This window comes from Thermobia domestica, chromosome 15 (genome assembly GCF_964235325.1).
Source record: "Thermobia domestica chromosome 15, izTheDome1.hap1.1, whole genome shotgun sequence".
NCBI classification, from domain to species: Eukaryota; Metazoa; Arthropoda; class Insecta; order Zygentoma; family Lepismatidae; genus Thermobia; species Thermobia domestica.
Genome location: NC_137468.1, coordinates 137,233,343 through 137,253,744, shown reverse-complemented (window position 1 = coordinate 137,253,744; position 20,402 = coordinate 137,233,343). Strand labels below are relative to the sequence as shown.

At 36.4% G+C, this 20,402-nt stretch overlaps 1 protein-coding gene across 1 annotated transcript in view; it reads right to left on the bottom strand.

Annotated features, from left to right (window-relative positions):
- Positions 1-19,365: 19,365 nt before the first annotated feature.
- The window catches only part of Usp5 (ubiquitin specific protease 5), a 79,692-nt gene continuing 78,655 nt past the window's right edge, over positions 19,366-20,402 (bottom strand). The window contains exon 15 of the mRNA XM_081740170.1: positions 19,366-19,763. Coding sequence (XP_081596296.1) covers positions 19,591-19,763 — 173 coding nt within the window. The 3' untranslated portion in view covers positions 19,366-19,590. The remainder of the gene's footprint in view (positions 19,764-20,402) is intronic.

Sequence of the window (20,402 nt, the reverse complement as noted above, 5' to 3'; positions counted from 1 at the left end):
CAGACCTACATATTTAATACTGAAACTTCCTACATTCTTCTGATTTATATGTTTATTATTTTGTGTTTTTATTTCCTACACTGTACTACATGTGTAATTTTTTATCTATTAACATTGTAATATTTTGTTCTTCACATAATATGTTCATTAAAAGTGAAGTTGGTTTAAGTTCATTCGCACTGTGTAATACCCGTTACAATTTGTGTAACACCCGTTACGTATTGAACATTTTTAAAATAAAAGCCATTACACTTATGGAATTTCTGATTGTAATATTCACAACATCATACTTTCAGAAAAGTGCATACATAATTGGAAACAAATTTTGAGCTGGACGTTCGCAGAGTTTGGCTTAACTTTACGCATCTGAAAGTGCATGTCCAATTGCTGTAACGCCCGTTACGCCACATTTTTCACTCTTACAGAGTTGTGGTATCATGTATATGTAACAAATTAAGTGTTTACTAAAATTTACAGACAAACGGTGATGTTTCGAGGCAGTTTGATATATCTGGACCCAGTAAGGACATTTCTATAACAATTTCTATTCGTCTAAATGTAACACCCGTTACGATGGAATGGCCGATATATATCTTCTTTGTGTTCAGAATAACGTGTGATGATATGCATTTCGTCACTGTATATTTCACGTTTTCTTCACTTAAAAGCGTGAAAGAAAACATCACAGCATGCGTTTTCCCGAGTACGAAAGACCGTGCTCCTGACGATCCTTAACACTTCCGACATCGCGCCAAAGGATTCTGTGTATATATATAGGGTGTTAATGAACTATACCGGGTGATTTTTCACATCAAAATAAGAGAAAAAGTTCATACGGACCTATGGCGAAAAGTGCATAGTTTCAGAGCTAGGGCTATCCAAAATCGCGAAGCCACGCATACACAATCTAAAAGTGCATGTCAATAGGGGTAGAGGGTATTGTCTACAGGGTGTAATTCTCAGATATGTTTTCAATAGTTTTCAGATATACCCTGATTTCAAGAAGGGTCCAAAGTAGGCAGGAAGTAAACCTTGACAACAAAGACATCCAATGCTTCGGAGGGAAGGCGGAAGTGTTAGGAACAAGCAGCTCCATTGTTTCTTTGTGTTCAGAATAACGTGTGATGATATGCATTTCGTCACTGTATATTTCACGTTTTCTTCACTTAAAAGCGTGAAAGAAAACATCACAGCATGCGTTTTCCCGAGTACGAAAGACCGTGCTCCTGACGATCCTTAACACTTCCGACATCGCGCCAAAGGATTCTGTGTTCACTGCTATCAAGGTTTGTCGTTTGCCTACTTTGGACCAATCATAAAATCAGAGCATATCTCAAAATTCGGTTGATGTCATGTCTGGGAATTTCACCCTGCGTGGAATAATCTGTACATCCATTGAACATTAATGAAATATGCATTTCTGGATTGCGTATGCGTAACTTCCTTTACGCTGATAAGGACCAAAATCCATGATCTTTCGAATTCGAAATAGGGCCTCTTGAAATTTGGCTTTTTCGAGATTTTGGACAGCTCTAAGTCTGAAACTATGTATTTTTCGCCATAGGTCCATATGAACTTTTTATCTTATTTTGATGTTAGGAATCTCCTCTTAAAGTTTGTTGGTATAGTTAATTAACACCCTATATATATATATATATATATATATATATATATATATATATATATATATATATATATATATACAAGGTGATTTATAAGAACGTACCAGGCCTATATCGGAGCTAATACTACACGTAGAACCTTCAAACAAAAAATTGCATTACCAAATCGTATGTGTAGAATGCAATAAAAATAGTAGCGAGACCAGTGGCGTCTCGTGAATACCTCCAACGAGGGGCAACTTCAAAATTTGAAATGGAAAGTGGTATAACTGTTGGAATCGTTCCAAAGGACATTAAATGTCATGCAACTTTTAGAGGACAAACTTTGTCATATCCTTTCCCATTTAGCCGCTAGAGGCGTTGTTGCAGATTTGTATCTGACTACCCGTAGCAGGCCTTTATCTCAGCTAATAATGCACATAGAACCGTCATACAATTGAACTGCCAAATCGTAGGTGTAGACGTCAATAAAAATAGTAACGACACCAGTGGCGTATCCTGAATATCTCCAACGGGGATCATCTGCAAAATTTGACATGGAAACAGGGGCTGGTTGTGCCTGCATTAAAACCAAGCGTACAATGGGAGAAACGTCGAGAAGAAACACGTTGCCACATTTCTTCCTCTGTGGCAGCAACACGGTCGCATTACTAGGTGAAAGTCAGATGGTGCGAGAGTGTCCGCAGTCATACCAGGCGAATGCCTGGAGAGTACGTGCAAACCATGCCCTGGCAAACAACCGCCGACGCCTTTGCAGGATTAACTCGGGCCCTAAACCAAGGGTAGCCCAGACCCACAATGACGTGGACGCGCGATGTATCTTGTGTGCGTACGTACAATATGAAATATCTTCCAAATCCGGGAGCATGTGTTGTGGCCTTGTTTGTCGTTTCGAACAGCACACTCACTTATCGTTGCCAGTGATTGTGTGGTGGTACTCTTGTAGATCTAGTAGCTGACACGTACATGACCTTGCTCAAGACATAGTCTATGCGGCCTCGAACAGGCGATTGCTGCTATGGCAGACAGAGGGCAGAAGGAGCGATGGTGTAGCCAAAACAGGTAACAGAAGCGTGTAGAGTCCAAGAGTGATTAACCTCTACAGTGAGTTAAAGTGGTCCGTGAACTGGATAAGGTGTCGTGCATTGAGTTCTACTACCCCTGTGCACAACAAGCTCGTGACGGGACGAATACGAAACTTCCACAAGCAGTGAAACCTCTTTGATTGTGTTGATGTTTGAGTGATTGTAGTAAGAAGTGTCGGTAGTAAATAACATTCATCCGGTATACGAATTTGGAGGCATTCCAAATGCTCATGATTTTAGGAGAATGCCGTCACATAATAGCGCTGCAGCTCGATTATACGCTGAACGCTATCCACAGCGAGAGGCTATTTCCCACAATCTGCTGCGGAGATTAGCAGCACGATTGCGGTAGACAGGCAACATGCATGGAAGCTATGATGTCCGGAGAAGAGTCGTACAAAATGAAGACGTTGCAATTGATGTACTTGCCGCTATTGCAGTAAATCCTCATGTATCTTCGCAGCAGATCGCACAGATCGTGGTATCAGTCAAGGTAGTGTCCTGCGCATTCTGTTGAAATCACATTTTCACCTGTACCACATCTCTCTGCATCAAGAACTAAGTAATGCAGACTGTAATTTACGGCTTCTATTCTGCAACTGGGTGGTCAATTGCGTGAGAGAACATCCGAATTTCATTCACTTCATTTTATGGACTGATGAAGCGACATTCTGCAGTGATGGCAATGTGAATCTCTACAATGCAAATTACTGGGCAGCGGAGAACCCTCACTGGATGAGAGAAGTCAATCGGCAACATCGATGGCGCATTAATGTATGGGGTGGCATTGTAGGGACTCAGGTCATTGGGCCATGTTTTTTTTTTTTGCTGGTCATTTAACAGGTGCAATGTTTCGTGATTTCTTGCAACACCATCTACAGCCGCTATTGGAAAACGTACCGCTCCATGTACATCAGACGCTGTGGTTTCTATTAAATGGCTGTCCAGCGCATAATGCTGCCATGTGTAGGGAAGAACTAAATGTTGTATTTCCGCAACGCTGGATCGGAAGAGGTTCCAATCTACAGTTTCATCCGCGGTCGCACGACCTTACTTGTATGGACTACTTTTTCTGGGGTCGAATTAAGGATCTTGCGTATGTCAACCGACCAACTACAATTCGCAACATGCAAGACCGCATTACAACCGCATTCCGGACCATAAACGTGGCCGAGTTGGAAGCTGTTGCTCACAATTACATACAGCGCATAAATCGCTGTATTGCTGTTCGGGGACATCACTTTGAACATTTGTGAAAGCCAGGGGGCGTCGACTACACTCCGCAGAAGGTAAACTGATTCTTTAGCTCTTTACTCATATTTTTCCAATGGCTTGATTGCAACGCCTCAGCTTTCTGTCCACATGTTGTTCCATGCTTTGGCAACAGCACATTCGATTCGTCTTTCTTCGTTGCAACCAAATAGTTTCTTCTTACGTTTTGTTATAGCATCGTACATTGTCCCTTATCATAGTTCTCCCCATCCACTGCGCTTCTGTCGCAGCCATACGGAAACCAGTCTCTTCAAATATTGCGTATGTCATTGGTTCCCTATTTAGAGCTTCATTCAACAGCAGCAAATGTACCTCTGCTTACTGTTACAGTATGTACCCTTTCCCCGTCGTGGTCTCTTGCTGACGCCATTGTTGTCGCCACTTACACGGTGTGATTCCGCGCAGTGGCGGCGTAAGGGCGCGGTAAAAAAATAATTACTAAAGAAACTTGTTAGCTTGTGGTACAATGGCCGTCAAGGTTTATAATTCACAGCTTCTCTAAAAGTAAAACTAAATATTGACTAATTTTCAATCAATATTACACCTAACAGATGAAACAACGAAAACATCTGTCTAATAAAACGAATCCGTGCCGGATTTCCGTATAAGCTAAACAACATATAGGTTAGGGCCTCACCAGGGGTGTAGCCAGCAGGTTTGTGTAGGGGGGGCCCGTCGTTTTTGAAGGGGGGCCAGCTACAATGTACAAAGCCAAAAAAAAAAGTGTTGCTGCTAGTGTTTTTGAGGCCTGAAAGAAAGGAAAATTTTGGTTTTCTTCTGGAAAACTAAAAACACTATTTTAGCTTATTATTATTATTACTATTATTATTATTATTATTATTATTATTATTATTATCCATAAATTATATTCAAGATAGTTTTTATTATGCTTAATCAAGAACTACTGCCCAGAACCAAACGCTATACTTTTGTGCATAACTATAAAGGTAACCAAGAAAGTTCTGTCCCTTTTCGTGGAAGTCTGTGTTCCATTAGACCTCACACCGTGAGTTGAATGCGAGTGGAGATAAGGCGAACGTCAGTTGTTGGTGTGGGTATATCCAACATACTACTTGGTTGTGGCAATTCAGACACACCGTGAACTTGCGTAAAGACAGAGGGAACATGGGACATCCACAGAGTGTCATAAGAGCATGTATGCTGAACGAGTTCAAATGGAGGTCAAACGCCACTGTAGCGGAACAGAAGATATTTCAGGCCTTTGGTGAGGGTGTCGTGACGACGCGGACATTGCAGCGATGGTTTAACAAGTTTAAGGACGATGACGAAACACCCGAAAAAATCACGTGCCGGAAGACCAACACATGTACAAAGAGGAACTGGGACTACAATTCAGTGTGTGGAGAAACCATTCGGAAGCACATCTATCAACTTGTGAAGCACTACAAGTTGGGTCAATGGGTCTCACATATTTTGACTCCGGGCCAGAAGGAAACGCGGCAGTCGCCTGTGTTTATTTACTGTTTTGGAGCCATTTCTGAACAGGGCGTTGACATGTGATAAAAAGTGTGTCCTATACGAAGCTCCACGGCGCCGTCATCATTGGTTAGCATCCCATGAACCGATTTCAAAACAGCCGAAATCAGCACTGTACCAGAATAAGGTCCTTCTGTGTGTTTGGTGCATCGTGCATCGGGAACTGCTACCAGCTGGTCAGAGTATCAATGCAACTGTGTAATGTCAGCAGTTGAGCTGTGCTCAACAAAAACTCAAAACTCTGGAGCCATCGCTTCTGAATTTCAAATGGGTCCTCGTTTACGGGACAACGCTAAGTCCCACGTGGTTAAGATGACTCAGGACACCATTTTGAGCCTTGGATGGGAAACAATATTGCAACCACTATATTCCCCGGGTATTGCACCGTCCGATTATCACCTGTTCCATTCTTTGAACAATCACCTTAGAGGACGCCAGTTCAAATCCCTAGTAAAAGTCCAAAATGCACCTGATACTTTCTTCGTTTCATGGCCCACCAAGTTCTACCGCGATGGATTCCATGGCCTTCCAGAACGTTTTCAGAAGGTCGTCGATGGTGATGGGGATTATTTTTGATCTTCCAGGTTAGGTGACATATCAATGTCCGAAGGTGGTGGGTGAAAAAGCAACAAAACTTTTCTTGGTTACCTTTAAATTTAAGACCTTTGTATACAGAACCTATCTACACAAGATTGATTTTCTTTGAAATTTCACTTAATTTCTTTACGGTTTCCTGACAAAAATATTTATTATTCGTGACTAAAAAAAAAAAAAAAAAAAAAAAAAAAAAAAAAAAAAAAAAAAAAAAAAAACCAATTATTTTATTACACTAAGTAGAAATAAAAGAGAGAGCGAATGAAATCCAAATTGAATAAAAGCATTGTTTCTCAGCAAATTTTCCATCCTCTATGTCTTTTAAACCACTTGTTAAAGCATATAAATCGCAGTAAATTGTATAATCTGCTGTCACAAAAAAGTATGCTATTTTTTGATCGGTATAAGGAAGAGATACTATACTATTTTTCGATCGATATGGAAAAAGACAATATTTCTCCTTACTATTTTACCATAAATTATTAATTGTCAATAGAATTTGTTACTTTTAAATGAATGAAGCGAGATAAATTTACTATGATGTTTTAAAAGCTGGTCATTTGGGGGGGGCAGGAAACCATTTGGGGGGGCCCGGCCCCGATGGGCCCCCCTTGGCTACACCCCTGGGCCTCACTCTTTTGGGGACCTGCAAAGATATTTCAAGAAAAACTGAATGTATATTAAAAATAAATAAAATAAGTTTTATTATCTTGTGGGCTCCCAAAGAAATTTAAAGGAAAAGCTGAATGTAGGTCTAAAAATAATAATACAAACGTTTCACACTCTTGGGGGTCCCCAAAAAAATTAAAGAAAAAAGCTGAATGTAAGTGAAAAATAAGTAAAATCAGTTTCACTCTGTTGGGGCCCGAAAGAAATTCAAAGGAAAAAATGTATGTGATTAAAATATGAATAAAATAAAAATTTCACTCTGTTCAATTACTTCAGAGAAATTTAAAGGAAAAATCTGAGTGTAGATTAAAATATAGTAAAAGAAAAGTCGAAGTGTATTGTGTTGTCTACATTCTGCTAGCTTGCAGATTGCAATTCAGATTTAAATTGCAATTCAAAGCAATTAATATTGCAATTGCATATTTCTTTAAATGTCGTAGCATATGCTTGCAGTACTTACTGTATTTCATTTTCTAAGAGTAAAAACATTCATTTAATGGCATGTGTAGAATTAAAAGTATAAGTTGTTCATTAATTCCCAGTTTCAATATAACTTCTGCAAAACAAGTGTCATTATTCATTACTATGATTAATATTGTCCCTTCTATTTATTTGTTTTGCAAATTTATTAAATAATCTAATCACACAATTTTCCAGACAGAATTTTAAGATGTTCATGAGCAAGAACTCAGATCTCTTCTTACACTTTCGTTGTTTAAGAGTATAAAGAGTTAATACCTACCTGTATTGCTTTTATGAATTTACTTGATAAAATAGAAATACGATATGCGGTATTTTAAGTGAAAAAAGATAGTGACTCCATCTTCAGTAACAGCGCGAATAAACAGCTGATACACCGACACACCTTTCAGTGTTTATGTGGGATATTTCTTATCTCAGAGGACCTTATGCAGAGTCGTTCTGATAGGTTATTAGTGCCATACTAAAGAGTTCGACTAACATGTTTCCTGCAGTAGTCAGGCTTTTAGTATGACGCAAATCGTACGTCAAAACGACTCTGCATAAGGCGGCTAAAGTTTTGTGTTCGGGTTATCCGGATATTTACTTGATGCTCAACGTGTAACCTCACTCTACAATACTCACTCTGTTCTTCATACGCTTATTCTTACTATCACTTTGGGTTTTTCATTATACATTTTTTCTCTGTATTGTTTTTTGTTTCTGATATAGAATTACATAATCGAATCCAAAAGCAATATTTCATGTTTTATATCTTTGTTTTTATGAATCGCATTAATTGTTCCTCTTTCTGCTTATACTCTTACCGGTCAATCCACCCAATTAATTTCCTTTCTTCGCTGAACTCCTTTCACTTCCAACTGGAAAATTCCAACACGTGCTATTGGATTTCTTTTTTACTATTTCTTCCCTTCCTAAGATTTTTACGAAAAATAGCTACATTCTCTTGTTTGTGTGTGTGAATGTTTTACCTAATTTCTGACATATTCGTACGCGTATATTAGCACTGGACATCTACAATTTGTTATCCGATTCCAAAGTAATCGAAATTTCTTTCGTAGCGAACACTTTGTACTATGAAGGAAAAGAAGAGCGTACTTTCATTATATATATTCTTATATCTGTTCTTTTGAAAGCAACTCAAATATATCGGAATTGTTGTTTTAAACAGATAGACATTAAGCATTGTTGTGTTCGCGCCAGAAAAACAGGTTTCCTTTCTTTACGAAAAGAAGTAGAACTGAAATTTTGAAGTGTAAATGGCAACATGTAATACAATTGGAACTGGATTTTTTTTTATATACATAAAAAGAAAAGTACAGTAAGTAATATAAGAAATGTAAATGTACCATATTATTTGCGAATGCAGTTTAAAAGGAACTCGAAAACTTTGTATTGTCAACAGACTTTCTCAAATTATTTGTCCGTTGCGACATAAGCTGAAAACTCATACGCGCAATGTTGACAGATAACATATTGCTACAGGAAAGTACTTGAGAATGTATCGAGCAGGAAAGGTTTGCTTTAGACGGTTAAATGATTATATACTGAAAGTGGAGAAAATATCACCGTCCAGCTTCAGGTTTGTCTATGTATACTGAGAAGGTGAAAACACTTAGTACAATATTTTTTAGAGATATAAACTATTGAAAATTCCTAAACTTCAGTTTTGGAAGATAAAGCCACGTGTTATTTTCAGGAAGTATAAAACATATTCAAGATTGTGCATATTGTTACCGATATTGATGAAGCAATGCTTATTAACCCTTTGGCACATAAGCTTCCTGCAAATTGAAATGCATTCAGATTGTTCTTCTTGAAGTGGTTTTTTAGATAGATTGACATTATACAATATTTTATAATCATTTATTGGAAATGTTAAGAATATTTCCACAGTTTTTGCATGAATATAAATGTTGAAGACTAGTGTGAAATATGATGTTATGGACAACAATGCAGTACTTCAATAAATCAAGAATTGTGTGGTATCTTTCAAAAGATTCCTCTAAATATAAGGGAAACTAACTTTCTTTTTTTTTTTTCAAAGACATTTGACTTCACTTTTCTTCTTGTGCTTTTGGCACAGCTTCCATGGCGAGGATAGATACTGCTGGATATTTCTTTAGTGGAATTTGAACAGGAAAATGTGTAATAGTTTCGTTTGATGTCACAAGAAATAAACCGTAGGAGAGGGCCTCTCACTTAGCCTTCGAAATGGGCGCATTTTCAGAATGAGCTGGTGCATTGTCTACTAACAGCAGAACCCCTTTTATGAACGTTCTGGTGCATTGTCGACTTCTGACCTTTAGTCCCTCTCGTAACCGAGCTGGGAGATAAGAATAATATTGTCTCATGATAGTTTAACCCTCTGGCAGATAATCTATGATGATGATTCCCCTCAGTCCCAGAATATGGACAATTAAACGTTTTCCTTCACGGCTACTCTCGAGTTCTCTTCTGGAAAGGGGTCAGCAGGTGCGTCACCTATTGTGCTGACACTTTCTAAAGGCGCAACTGGTTATGAACTGTATTTCAGACGGATCCATAACTAACATCTATTTCAGCCTCAACACTTTCAATGCCTATCCTCTTGTCTTCTTGTAATATCTTGTCTATTTTCTCCCTCATGACGGTATTATCTATGGAAGATAGTCTCCTAAATCTAATGTTATCCGAAGTAATCGTGTGTCAAGTTTGAAATTGCTGTTTTCACTTGGATACCATCTGGTATGATCGGCTTTCATTTCCATAAATAGCTTTCAACTCATTGAATTTGTTTTGCTGACTTTCTACAGATACAGAAAGTTGATAACATGTCATGTCTAGTTCGTAGATCACTGCACATTGAGTGATTTACCTGCTGTTTAATAGTCCTTTCTTTGCATTTTTAATCACTCATATTACTAAAATATTTATTGACATAAAAATTCTAAAAATTAATCTTTTACACTTAATCATGAAAAGCTGGAAAATCTCCGCATGTATTGATTTCTCTGTGAAATAAAGAGTGCGTGGACATTAATACTCATTATGCTATGGAAAACTTCCACAGTTGGTATTTATTTTAGAAATAAGTATTATTTTTCTACTCTATATTGCAATTTTACTCATTACAATCCGAAGTTGTATACTTCACAGATATACTTACTTAACTGGTTCATATTAGCTTTGCCATCTTAAATAACTTGAACTAAACCAAACTAAACTAAACTTTAAAAACAAGCTTCATCAGACGTGAAAACAAGAGTGTTGCATCTAAATATAACGGGATCCCGGAAAATGATTCTGAACGCTGACTGAAACTGAGTCAGCCAATCATAAAAGTTGACAAAAGTCAAACTAAACACCAGAGATACATTTCCCTTCCTGGGTCCGGTGGAAAAATAATAGCTTGTTTTCACAGTGTCTGATGAAGCCAATATGTTCAGTTAGTTGGCGAAATTATCACACAGTTATTATTTTAAAATACAGTTGCTATGTTTTTCAAGAACTTACTTTCTTCAGTGATTCTTTCACATTCCAAGGTAATATATGTATCATATAAAAGGTTATTTTGAGTGTTGTATATTAACTATCACACTTATTATTTGTCTTATCATTATAAATGAAACTTTGTACTAACAGAAAAAAATTACATATCATGTATTTATATTTTCAGGTAAAACAAAATGAATGAGAACATTACTAATTTATTCCGCATGATTTATTGGCTTGTGCTGTTGGTATTCATATCATGGGGAGTAGCAAGCCTTTGCTTCCCTTTCTACGTATTCTTCAGCGTCCTGGAGCCTTTTATAAATGATGTAAGCGGAATAACTGAAGTTATGCTGAAAGGAATTATGTTCCCGGGAAGATGCTCAGATAACATAGCTCACAGACGACAGTATAATGCTTTCTAACATCGCCATCTTCAATGCAATCTGAAATTCTAATTCACCATTACTAAGGACCTGACTAACTATAATCTGCGTACTTCTATGTGTGTGGTGCTCTACGAGCCATATATACCAGGTTTACAACACACAGAGAATATATTATTGTACCAGTCTAAAGCAATAAACGAATACCCTAACATCGTAATTGTTTACATTTTTTTTGTTGTTACCTAATCCTAACACGAGCACAAAAAAGCTTGCAGAAACTTATTTTAAAGCTTGATTTAACGTAGCTGTGTTGTAGGAATGTTTGCCATTCACTCACTTGCTTCTCTCTATGATTTACGGTTTTCTGAAGACCTCATTATGCAAGCCTGATCTTTGCATCATTGGACAATTCACGTTATGTTCTTTCGAGAGACGCTTGCCGCCGCAGCATTTATGTTCTATTGTTGTCTTATTACTATTCGACTTGCAAGTTCATGTTTCCATGCTTTCAGATATGTCTGTCAGTGGTTCCAATCAATCTTCTTTGAGGACCCCTTCATACATTCGCACCATGTCGCGGACCCCGTAAAATCAAAAATCGATTTCAGGTTATGAATTAAAATCTTATATAAGCACTTAGTGAATTGAACGTCATTATTTACTTACCTAAAGATAATTCTTTTTATTTTTATTAATTTAGTCTGGTGTTTTGTAAGGTGGCGACAGGTCACAAAATTAAAAAAGTCATATCTAAAAATGAGCTAAAGAATGAATATTGATTTGATTATCTTTATTAAAACAATAATGTTTGCTGAAGGTTAGCTTATGATAAAACCTAATTTTCCAACAATAAGTCGCGGACACCTTGGTGACCTCCCGCGGACCATCTTTTGGTAACCAGTAGTCTATCTCCTTGACATAGCCATTTTTCGATTTGTTACATAGTCAGTTGTTAGTTTTCATGTGTTCCCGTATAGTCACCTCGAACGTGTTACCAGCGATCTTTTGTCCGCTACGTTACTGGTTCAGTAGTAGAACGTTCACTTAAGGTGCAAGAAATTCAAGGCTATGTTGAGTTTATGGTGAACAAAATCGTGTTCGAGTTATTTTTAGGGGAGGGATACTCTCATTCTCATTTCATCAATTCTCCTCTAATCATTCACTTTCAATGCTAGAATCCTGGGACGTTAAGCTACAAATTTCGTTTACTTTCATTCTTCCCGTTACACTCATTTATTAATATAGTTACGCAATTACACAAACAAACAAACAAACAAACAAACAAACAAAAAAAAAATCTATCGCCATCTTCTGTTTGAGGGTATAGACGTTCTACTAACATTTTTTGTTATTTGCTAAGACATCTTTCAATACGTCATCAATCAAACTTACCTTTCTTAACGGAATATCCGGAAATGCTTCGCTTCCTTTGGGCAATCCTTGCGCCTTCCTTGCATATTACCGAAATAGGCGTATTTGAACTGAGAACGTTTCAAGTTTTTGACGGTACGCTGCCGTTTTCGTTTTATCATGTCTCTTCTTTTCTGAAATACACGACTGTAAAGTTTCTTCTCCAACGGTTTCGGAACTTGTATCTCCGAAACGAAGCGATTACGAGAACATGCTTATTGGAACTATTTTTCTTGCTTTCATGAGTGTAACCACCAACGGAACGTTGTAAGTGATCTTAGAAACAATTTATATATATCTATACATATATATACATGGCGCAAAATTTCAGTCGCCAATTCAAAAATGATGGTCGCCAGAATCTCTTACGTACAAATTATGAATACCCCCCTCCCCCGCTGCTTTTGGTTTGACAAAAGAAAAACATTATATCAGGGCATTTCAAAACCAGGCACTTAGATTCAGGATAATCAATTTTGAATTCATATACATGTTAAAAAATATGTTGCCGTAAGACTTCACATTTGTGTAACACTCACTCTCTGCACTAAAGTACCAGTTGTCGACTGGAGTTTTCGGATCAATGTCCTTAAATCCTTAACTCGTTCGCTGCCACTTGATGCCAAGCCATTTGGCGTCAAGAGGTAGTTCTCATTGTAGACATTCTCTGTAAAGTGGTACGCAGGTATAGAGCTTTTATACTCTGTGGCACACCGTGTTGGCCTGGCCATTTTCTGTAGTGTACATTTTTGAATAACTACTGTGAAATTCAGTTGAACTATAGAAACAATAATTAAGAAACTGGTGTTGCATATGTTCACTTTCTGATGTTAGTCTTCCAGCATAGCTTATGGTATACTAATAGGTTAGCGCATTAGTTTAGATTAGTCAGGTTGGATTAGGTTGGATCAGATTAAATTTGCACAGCCAGATTAGGTTAGTTTACTATATCCTAAATAAAGGAAGTGAACATATGCTTCCCAACATGAAGAGAAAAGGCAACATGGACACGAGGTGGATACCTGTACATACTACCTCGACATCACAGAGATAAAATAATAGAGCGCTGACTCTCCTCTATTAGGTTACGAACAGAGTGAAAGAACAATGATTAGAAAGTCACAACTAATCACGTCGCGATGTCAGAGTTAAATAAATAAGTAAATGAAATACATAAAATATATAACAAATAAACATGAAAGTACTAGTTAACAATACATGCTCATGACACCATTTGGCGTCAAGTGGCATATCATACTCCAAAGACTGTCATATGCAACTAACAACAAATGGCGTCATTTTCCCGCAATGATTTCACTTGGCAAACCAGCCTTCAAAATCAGATATGCACATCATATTATGAGGGGTAATGAAAAAAAAAAAAAAAAAAAAAATCAAAAGTGTAGGTGGCACATTGGGTTGGATACTGAAATCAAGGTGGCAGCGAACGAGTTAAGGAAAGTAGGGGCGAATTGCAACGTTGAAGACTTCACATTCCGTATTTTCTCTCATTCAGTGACAATTATTTTTGTGCGAAACAGAAACTGCGCAGCCCAGTGAGTTTAGTCAGAAACCATTCCTACTGAACACTGGTCGCCAGCTTTAAATTTCTAGTCGCCAATAGCGAATTGGCGACCGGAAATTTTGCGCCCTATTCCATATTTATATATATATATATATTTGGGTGGTCTTTATTTATATGGGGAAAAATAAATTTAGGAATTTCCTTGGACTCACCCCCTAAAATGGTTCCATATGAGACAAAATTAAGTCAGGAGAAAAATTAGATCCATTAAATAATTTTAAATGGTGCCCCAAACGACCTAAAATTTTGAATGCGTTTACAATACATAGTATATGGGGAAAAGCTGGAATAAACTCTTGTAATTTACAAACGGCTTAAGGGAATGGAAAGATATCTTGGATAATGGAACTAGAGGAAATGAACAACCTAATTTTGTATAGCATTGTTATGGCGGCCATCTTGAAGTCCGCCATCTTGAATTTAGGTCAAAATTTTCAAATAGGAAGAAGGTCATGTTACATATCATTTTGAGGTGGCGTTTTCCCAGAAGCACAAATTTCGTATTATTTTCAAGCTACCAATAATCTTGTAAGAGTTATTATGTGTGAAAAACGAAATGCTTCAATGTAATGTTATTTTATTGTAGTTATGGACCACAGATTTGTAAGAATTTTGGAAGTATTTTACATAAACTGGAAACAAACTGCTAGAGAAAGTTAAAGCTTTGTTTCCCCATGAACTACCAATAAGTTTTTCCATCAAGATGATTCATAGACCATTATGAGGAAAAAGAAAAAATATAACATGGAAGAAATTGAAATATCCCTTATTTATGTAGTACTGTAGCTTTGGGGTAAGTTTTCAATAGGTTTTCAATCTTATATACTACACAGTTCACTTTTGTCACATCTAGGAAAAGATTATCTATGAGAATTCACTATGTGCAAAAGAAACTGTTTCTGATACTCATTTGACGTAAACACGATGTAATCTTCTGTTAGTTTCACTCCCCTTTCTGCTGCATCGTTTATTACGGAGATGAATTTAACTATTGTCTTTCCTTGAAGATAGTCATTGTTATCTGACCATGAAATCGGATCACACTCAAGAAACCCTTTGGATATTTTAAATCTCACAAGAAAAAATTGTTTGTTGTATCAAAATCACTGATTTCTCTTTTCGCAAGAATTTTTATGGCATTATCCTTGCGTCAAGCCTCTTTGCTGCTTCACGGTTTCTCCTTACAGTTTTAATTCTTTCAACCAATTTTTGTTTTTCCACTATGTTAACTTCATCATCAAAAAACTCCAATACTACGTATTCCTCCTTCAAGTACCAGAGATGCTGAGAAAATTTAGAAAGAGCCACTTCAGATAATTCATTATCTATTTGTCTATAACTGTACAAAGCTTTCAAAAATTGCAGGTTTTGTAATGATGAATGGGATACTTGATCACATTTAAATCAAGCTTGGACATATAGTCGTATCAGAAAAATTCATGCTCTCCGAAGACCCGTTTCTATTTGCTTCGTTAAACGAAAATGTTGGCGAAAGAGAAATATTTTTAAACAGTATATTGCTTTTCCCATCTACCTTGCATGGTGAATTGCTCCAGGCAAACGAAAGAAAACTCTTCGAGGAGGTATGCCATCCAAGAATGTCAGTTCTAAAAATTTACTGTAATCTTCTCTGCGGTGTCCTGCTTCTACAATTTTGATAGCAAAATTCAAGACTTCATTTCTTACATCTGAAATGTTGTTCCTTACGTCATTATCATCATCAATTCTGGAATAAAGTTAGTACAATCTATTTTAGAAAAATCGTTCTGAAAATGCTTAAATAGGGGAACGTCCGGTACAGATGCAAACGAAACACAACACTTGTTAAATACACATTTTAAAACCAATTCATAAATGTAGTGTCTACAAGGAAGGTATAGATCATCATTTTGGAGCATCTGCTCTAGCAGAATGAAAGCACCGTTCACATGACACACATTGCAGGGAATAGTGTGACAACAAACTGCTTGCACGAACTTTACCAAGTTCCATTTTTCAAGCTAATGAACTGTAGTAGAAATAATATGTTCGTTCTTCTCTTCATGATGACAAACTGAGAACACCAATTAGCCTCTCATGAGCAGCTCCTGTAATAAATATTGATAACCCGTCGATAGTCTCTCTACCAGTCAAATTCGGCAGTAGTTTTCCGTCTCATTGCACAACTAACGCACTTGATGCACTCCGAAATTGTTTTTGTGGTCTTATGCAACTTCGCTACGGATTTTCTCTCAGCATCGATGCATATTTATTACTAGTTCCTTTACATTATGGCCTAATGTTTCTGCCGTCGCTGTCAGAATATGTATTCTCGTTCTATCAGTGGACTTGTATCGATCAAGAGCAGCAACCTGTCTTGGAGTTTTAAAATTAGTTTTTTCCCTTTTACATCTCTTGCAGGGTCCGGGCGCACACAGGCATATATTTACATTTTATCTTACATACTCAACTGGGTTTTCCTCTTCATTTCTTGAAATGCTTATCTCCGTGTATTTTGGTGTAAAATTCATACAAATCATTTTCAAAAGTGCATTTTTCTTTTGCGTTCCTCTTTCTAATGAAGCCGCGCATATCCCTCTTGTTCTTTTCGAGTCAAACTCATGTCTTTACATTTAGTTGTGTAAGAGTTATTACTTATGAAAAAGAGAAATATTTTCACAGGTAATAATTCTTAGACGACTAAGGCTATCTTTAAATTAGTGCCAGATTTGTGTTTCTGGTGAAACGCCACCTCAAAAAGATATGTCTCATGACCCTCTTCCTATTTGAAAATTTTGATCTGAATCCAAGATGGCGGACTTCAAGATGGCCGATGTGACAATACTATACAACATTAGATGTGTTTCTTCCTCTAGTTCCATTATTCAGGGTATTTTTGCGTTCCCTTAAGCCGTTTCTAACTTACAAGATTTTATTCCAGATTTTTACCATATATTATGTACTGTAATCAGATTCAAAATTTTAGGTCGCTTGGGGCACCATTTAATATTATTCAATGAAGTTAATTTTTCTCCTTCCTTAATTTAGTCCCATATGGAACCATTTTAGGGGGTGAGTCCAAAGAAATTAGGAAATCAAAAATTAAGGACCACCCTAATATATATATATATATAGCTGTGTTAAAGGTAATAAGCCCAAAAATCGTAAGTCGTAGTCATTTGACAAAAATTGGGATTGAAAATTTTCTGCTTGTGTAAATTCTTAAAAAATAAAGTTTATTAAGCGCTTTACACTGCTGGCAAAATGTTGAATGTTTTAAATCTCTGCATAAATTGTTCTCCACAAAGTATTATTGAAAAGGGTTTTAAGTTCAAACGTTTAGAACATTTTGGACTTAACACCTTTTAGGCAGCAAACACAGGTATATCCGTATATCCCAAAAATCAAATTGCATTCGTTAATTTCAGAAACATCTGATATTTGTGAAAACTAATGAACAGTTATATATAAATCTGAGGAATAGGGAATATTTTAAACTTAACAGGAAATCCGACTAATAGTGTTGCTGGATGGATTACGCGGAGGCAACTCAAAAATTGGCAAATAGTATCAATTATTTTATAATCTGAAAAGTATTTGAAATACGAACACTTGTGTATTGTGATATCTTTTCATAATCTTACGCAATGGACAAACAAATTGAGAAACACTTAAAGTATGAACCCATCCTCAGTATCTTTTTGATACGGTTTAAATGCCAAAAATATCGAAACTCGTGATCCATTAATTTAAAGGTATGATATTTCGAGGTAATAAAATTCGACAAAGAAAAAGCGTTGAAATTTTTAATATTAGTAATAGGGATCAAATAATCCATTCTTCAAAGGTTTTTATAAATAAAAATTTCGACAGAACGACACCTCTGTATAGTCTTATCCTTTGGACAAACGAATTTCAGAAATTATCGGCTATTTTAGACAGGGACCATATTGAATCGTCTTGCAGTAACAAATGTTTGCTTTAAAAAGACTTTTTAAACGCGGTGTAACTTGCTCTTGCAATGCAAAAATCTTGTGAGTTACCCCAAACTTATATTATATTTTCTTGTGCAATACCTTTACTCGAATTTTATTAGCTCAAAATTAATAGAATATAGATTTTTCCCCTATTCTCGAAAATATTAAAGGTGGGTTCAGACTTGAAGTAAACGCTACATTCTGAAAGTTGTTTGCTTGCGACTGAGGCAATATAATGACGTGGTAGTAGCACTAACAAGTTTGTGTACTGAAGATTTTTGAAACGATATATCACTGTTCCCATTTGCTAACTAAACTTTGTAAGTTATTACCGTCAGCTACACAATGGAAAATCAGTTTCGTAACTTTTAATGCATATAAATTGTTTTTAAGATAAAAGATGAACCCCCTATTTCTGGGATCTCTGGTACCGGGATAGGAATCGGAAAATAGATAGTCAACACATTATACACAATAATGAAAAAGTAGGGTGTACGCGCTTCATCAGATAGGGAGGGGAAATAAAAAAGGCAATGATGCAAGGTTCAAAGTACAATTGTGAAGGAAGATATATTCTCTCTATTTTCAATCAGGCAAAACATATCATATTGCATCATTCTTCATAACGACAACGCCTGTTCCCATTTAGCACACCAAACTACTGATTTTTGTCCAATAAAAATGTCGAATGAAGATTCTTTGTTCGTATTCACCTGAGTTATCACCTTGTGACGAGTATTTGTTCTGACACAAGAAAAATAAGATGCGTGATGAGCAATTAGTGTCGCCTGAAGCAGCTGCTGACGCATTTTGAATAGCAGTTTCTAAGGTAGTAGCACCCTCAGAATGGAAAAAATGATTTTAAAATTGGTTAGTGTATGCAAAAGAGTATCGATTTTAAAGGTGAATACTTTGAAGAAAGAAGAAGAAAAAAGCCTTTTCCAAAATTTCACATGCCTTTTTTCATATTGATTGCATAAACTTGTCCAGTAGCTCTCGTATCAATTCGTTTATTTTGCTCCGAGTATAGTAATAAATGTCAGTAGCGTGGCTGACATACCTGCAAAAGTTTCTTCACTGAGTTTTGCGGGATCTTTTTTCATTTCAGCAGAATAATGCATTTTTTGTACTAAAGAAAAAACATTATTTTACCCCATTTCTTAAAGCTTCCTTGCAACTTGTGCTTTTCGGGTAAAGATAACCACTCAAATTTGCGACACGTAAAAGTAGAATCTCACAAATTATTTGTAAATTCTCATGTTACTCCAGCGTTCTTCACTACCTATTGTTAGCTACAAATAACATTATGAAAATGCAGAACAATAAATAAAGTTTTAGTATTATTCATGTTTACTAAACTTCTTTTTCTGAGCTTCATCCAATCCAGACACAAAATGTAATTAAGAGTGCAATAATAAATAAGAAAAACAACAAAGCATTATTTTTCAAGAAATCGATATAAAACTTTTTTCCAGATTATATCACAAAAGTTTAGTACACTTTGCAGCGCAGAAACAAAGTGCTTTGATGTTGCAGCATTGGAGTGTGTTGTATCTTTCACAGACGTTGATACAGATAGAGATACCCTAATTCTTTTGGAGGATTCTCTGACAACGCCACTTTGTTATCATTATACAAAACCCATTGGCCATTGCGCAATATATGACATACATAATGTCCAACCATTGTTGAGGTCCCCATGTGTGAAATGAAAGCAACCAGTTTGTACTCTGAAATCAGAAGGAACAAAATATACCATTAATTTACTCGTGTACCACAAATAAATTACATTACATGTAAACTAGATTATTAGATTCAGATTATTACATTATTCTATATATTATTAGTTTCAGTAATTCGTACTATGCTAGCTTCTGGAAAAGCTACAGGGTGGCAAATGGAACTATTTTCATGAAAAACATAACTTAGTTTAGAAAGTATACAATTTGGTCTGTTTACTGCATAATATTCATTTTCAAACCTTACAACTATGTGAAGATAAGAATTTTCAGCCGCATTTACCGAAGATAGTTAACTTCAAGTTGCCCAGTTCTTAAGTTTTTCCTGTAACTTATACGTTTTTCTGTAACCTTTAACTATGTGAAGAAAAAAGAAGAAAGAAACTGGCAAGCCTACGGTAAGTGCATTAATAGTTTACTTACCACACAACTGAGATAATAAATGTGTCAAATCTACACTGATATAATAAAGCCCGTAACGAACGAGTCATGTATTCATGTATGACCGTCAACGACTCAAAAATATTCCCTCATGTCCTCATTGGTATCTCAAATTAACGTACAGCCTCATTGGTTATAGGCTACGTATCAGAACGCTCTGATTTCATGGAACTACATCGATAATTGCAT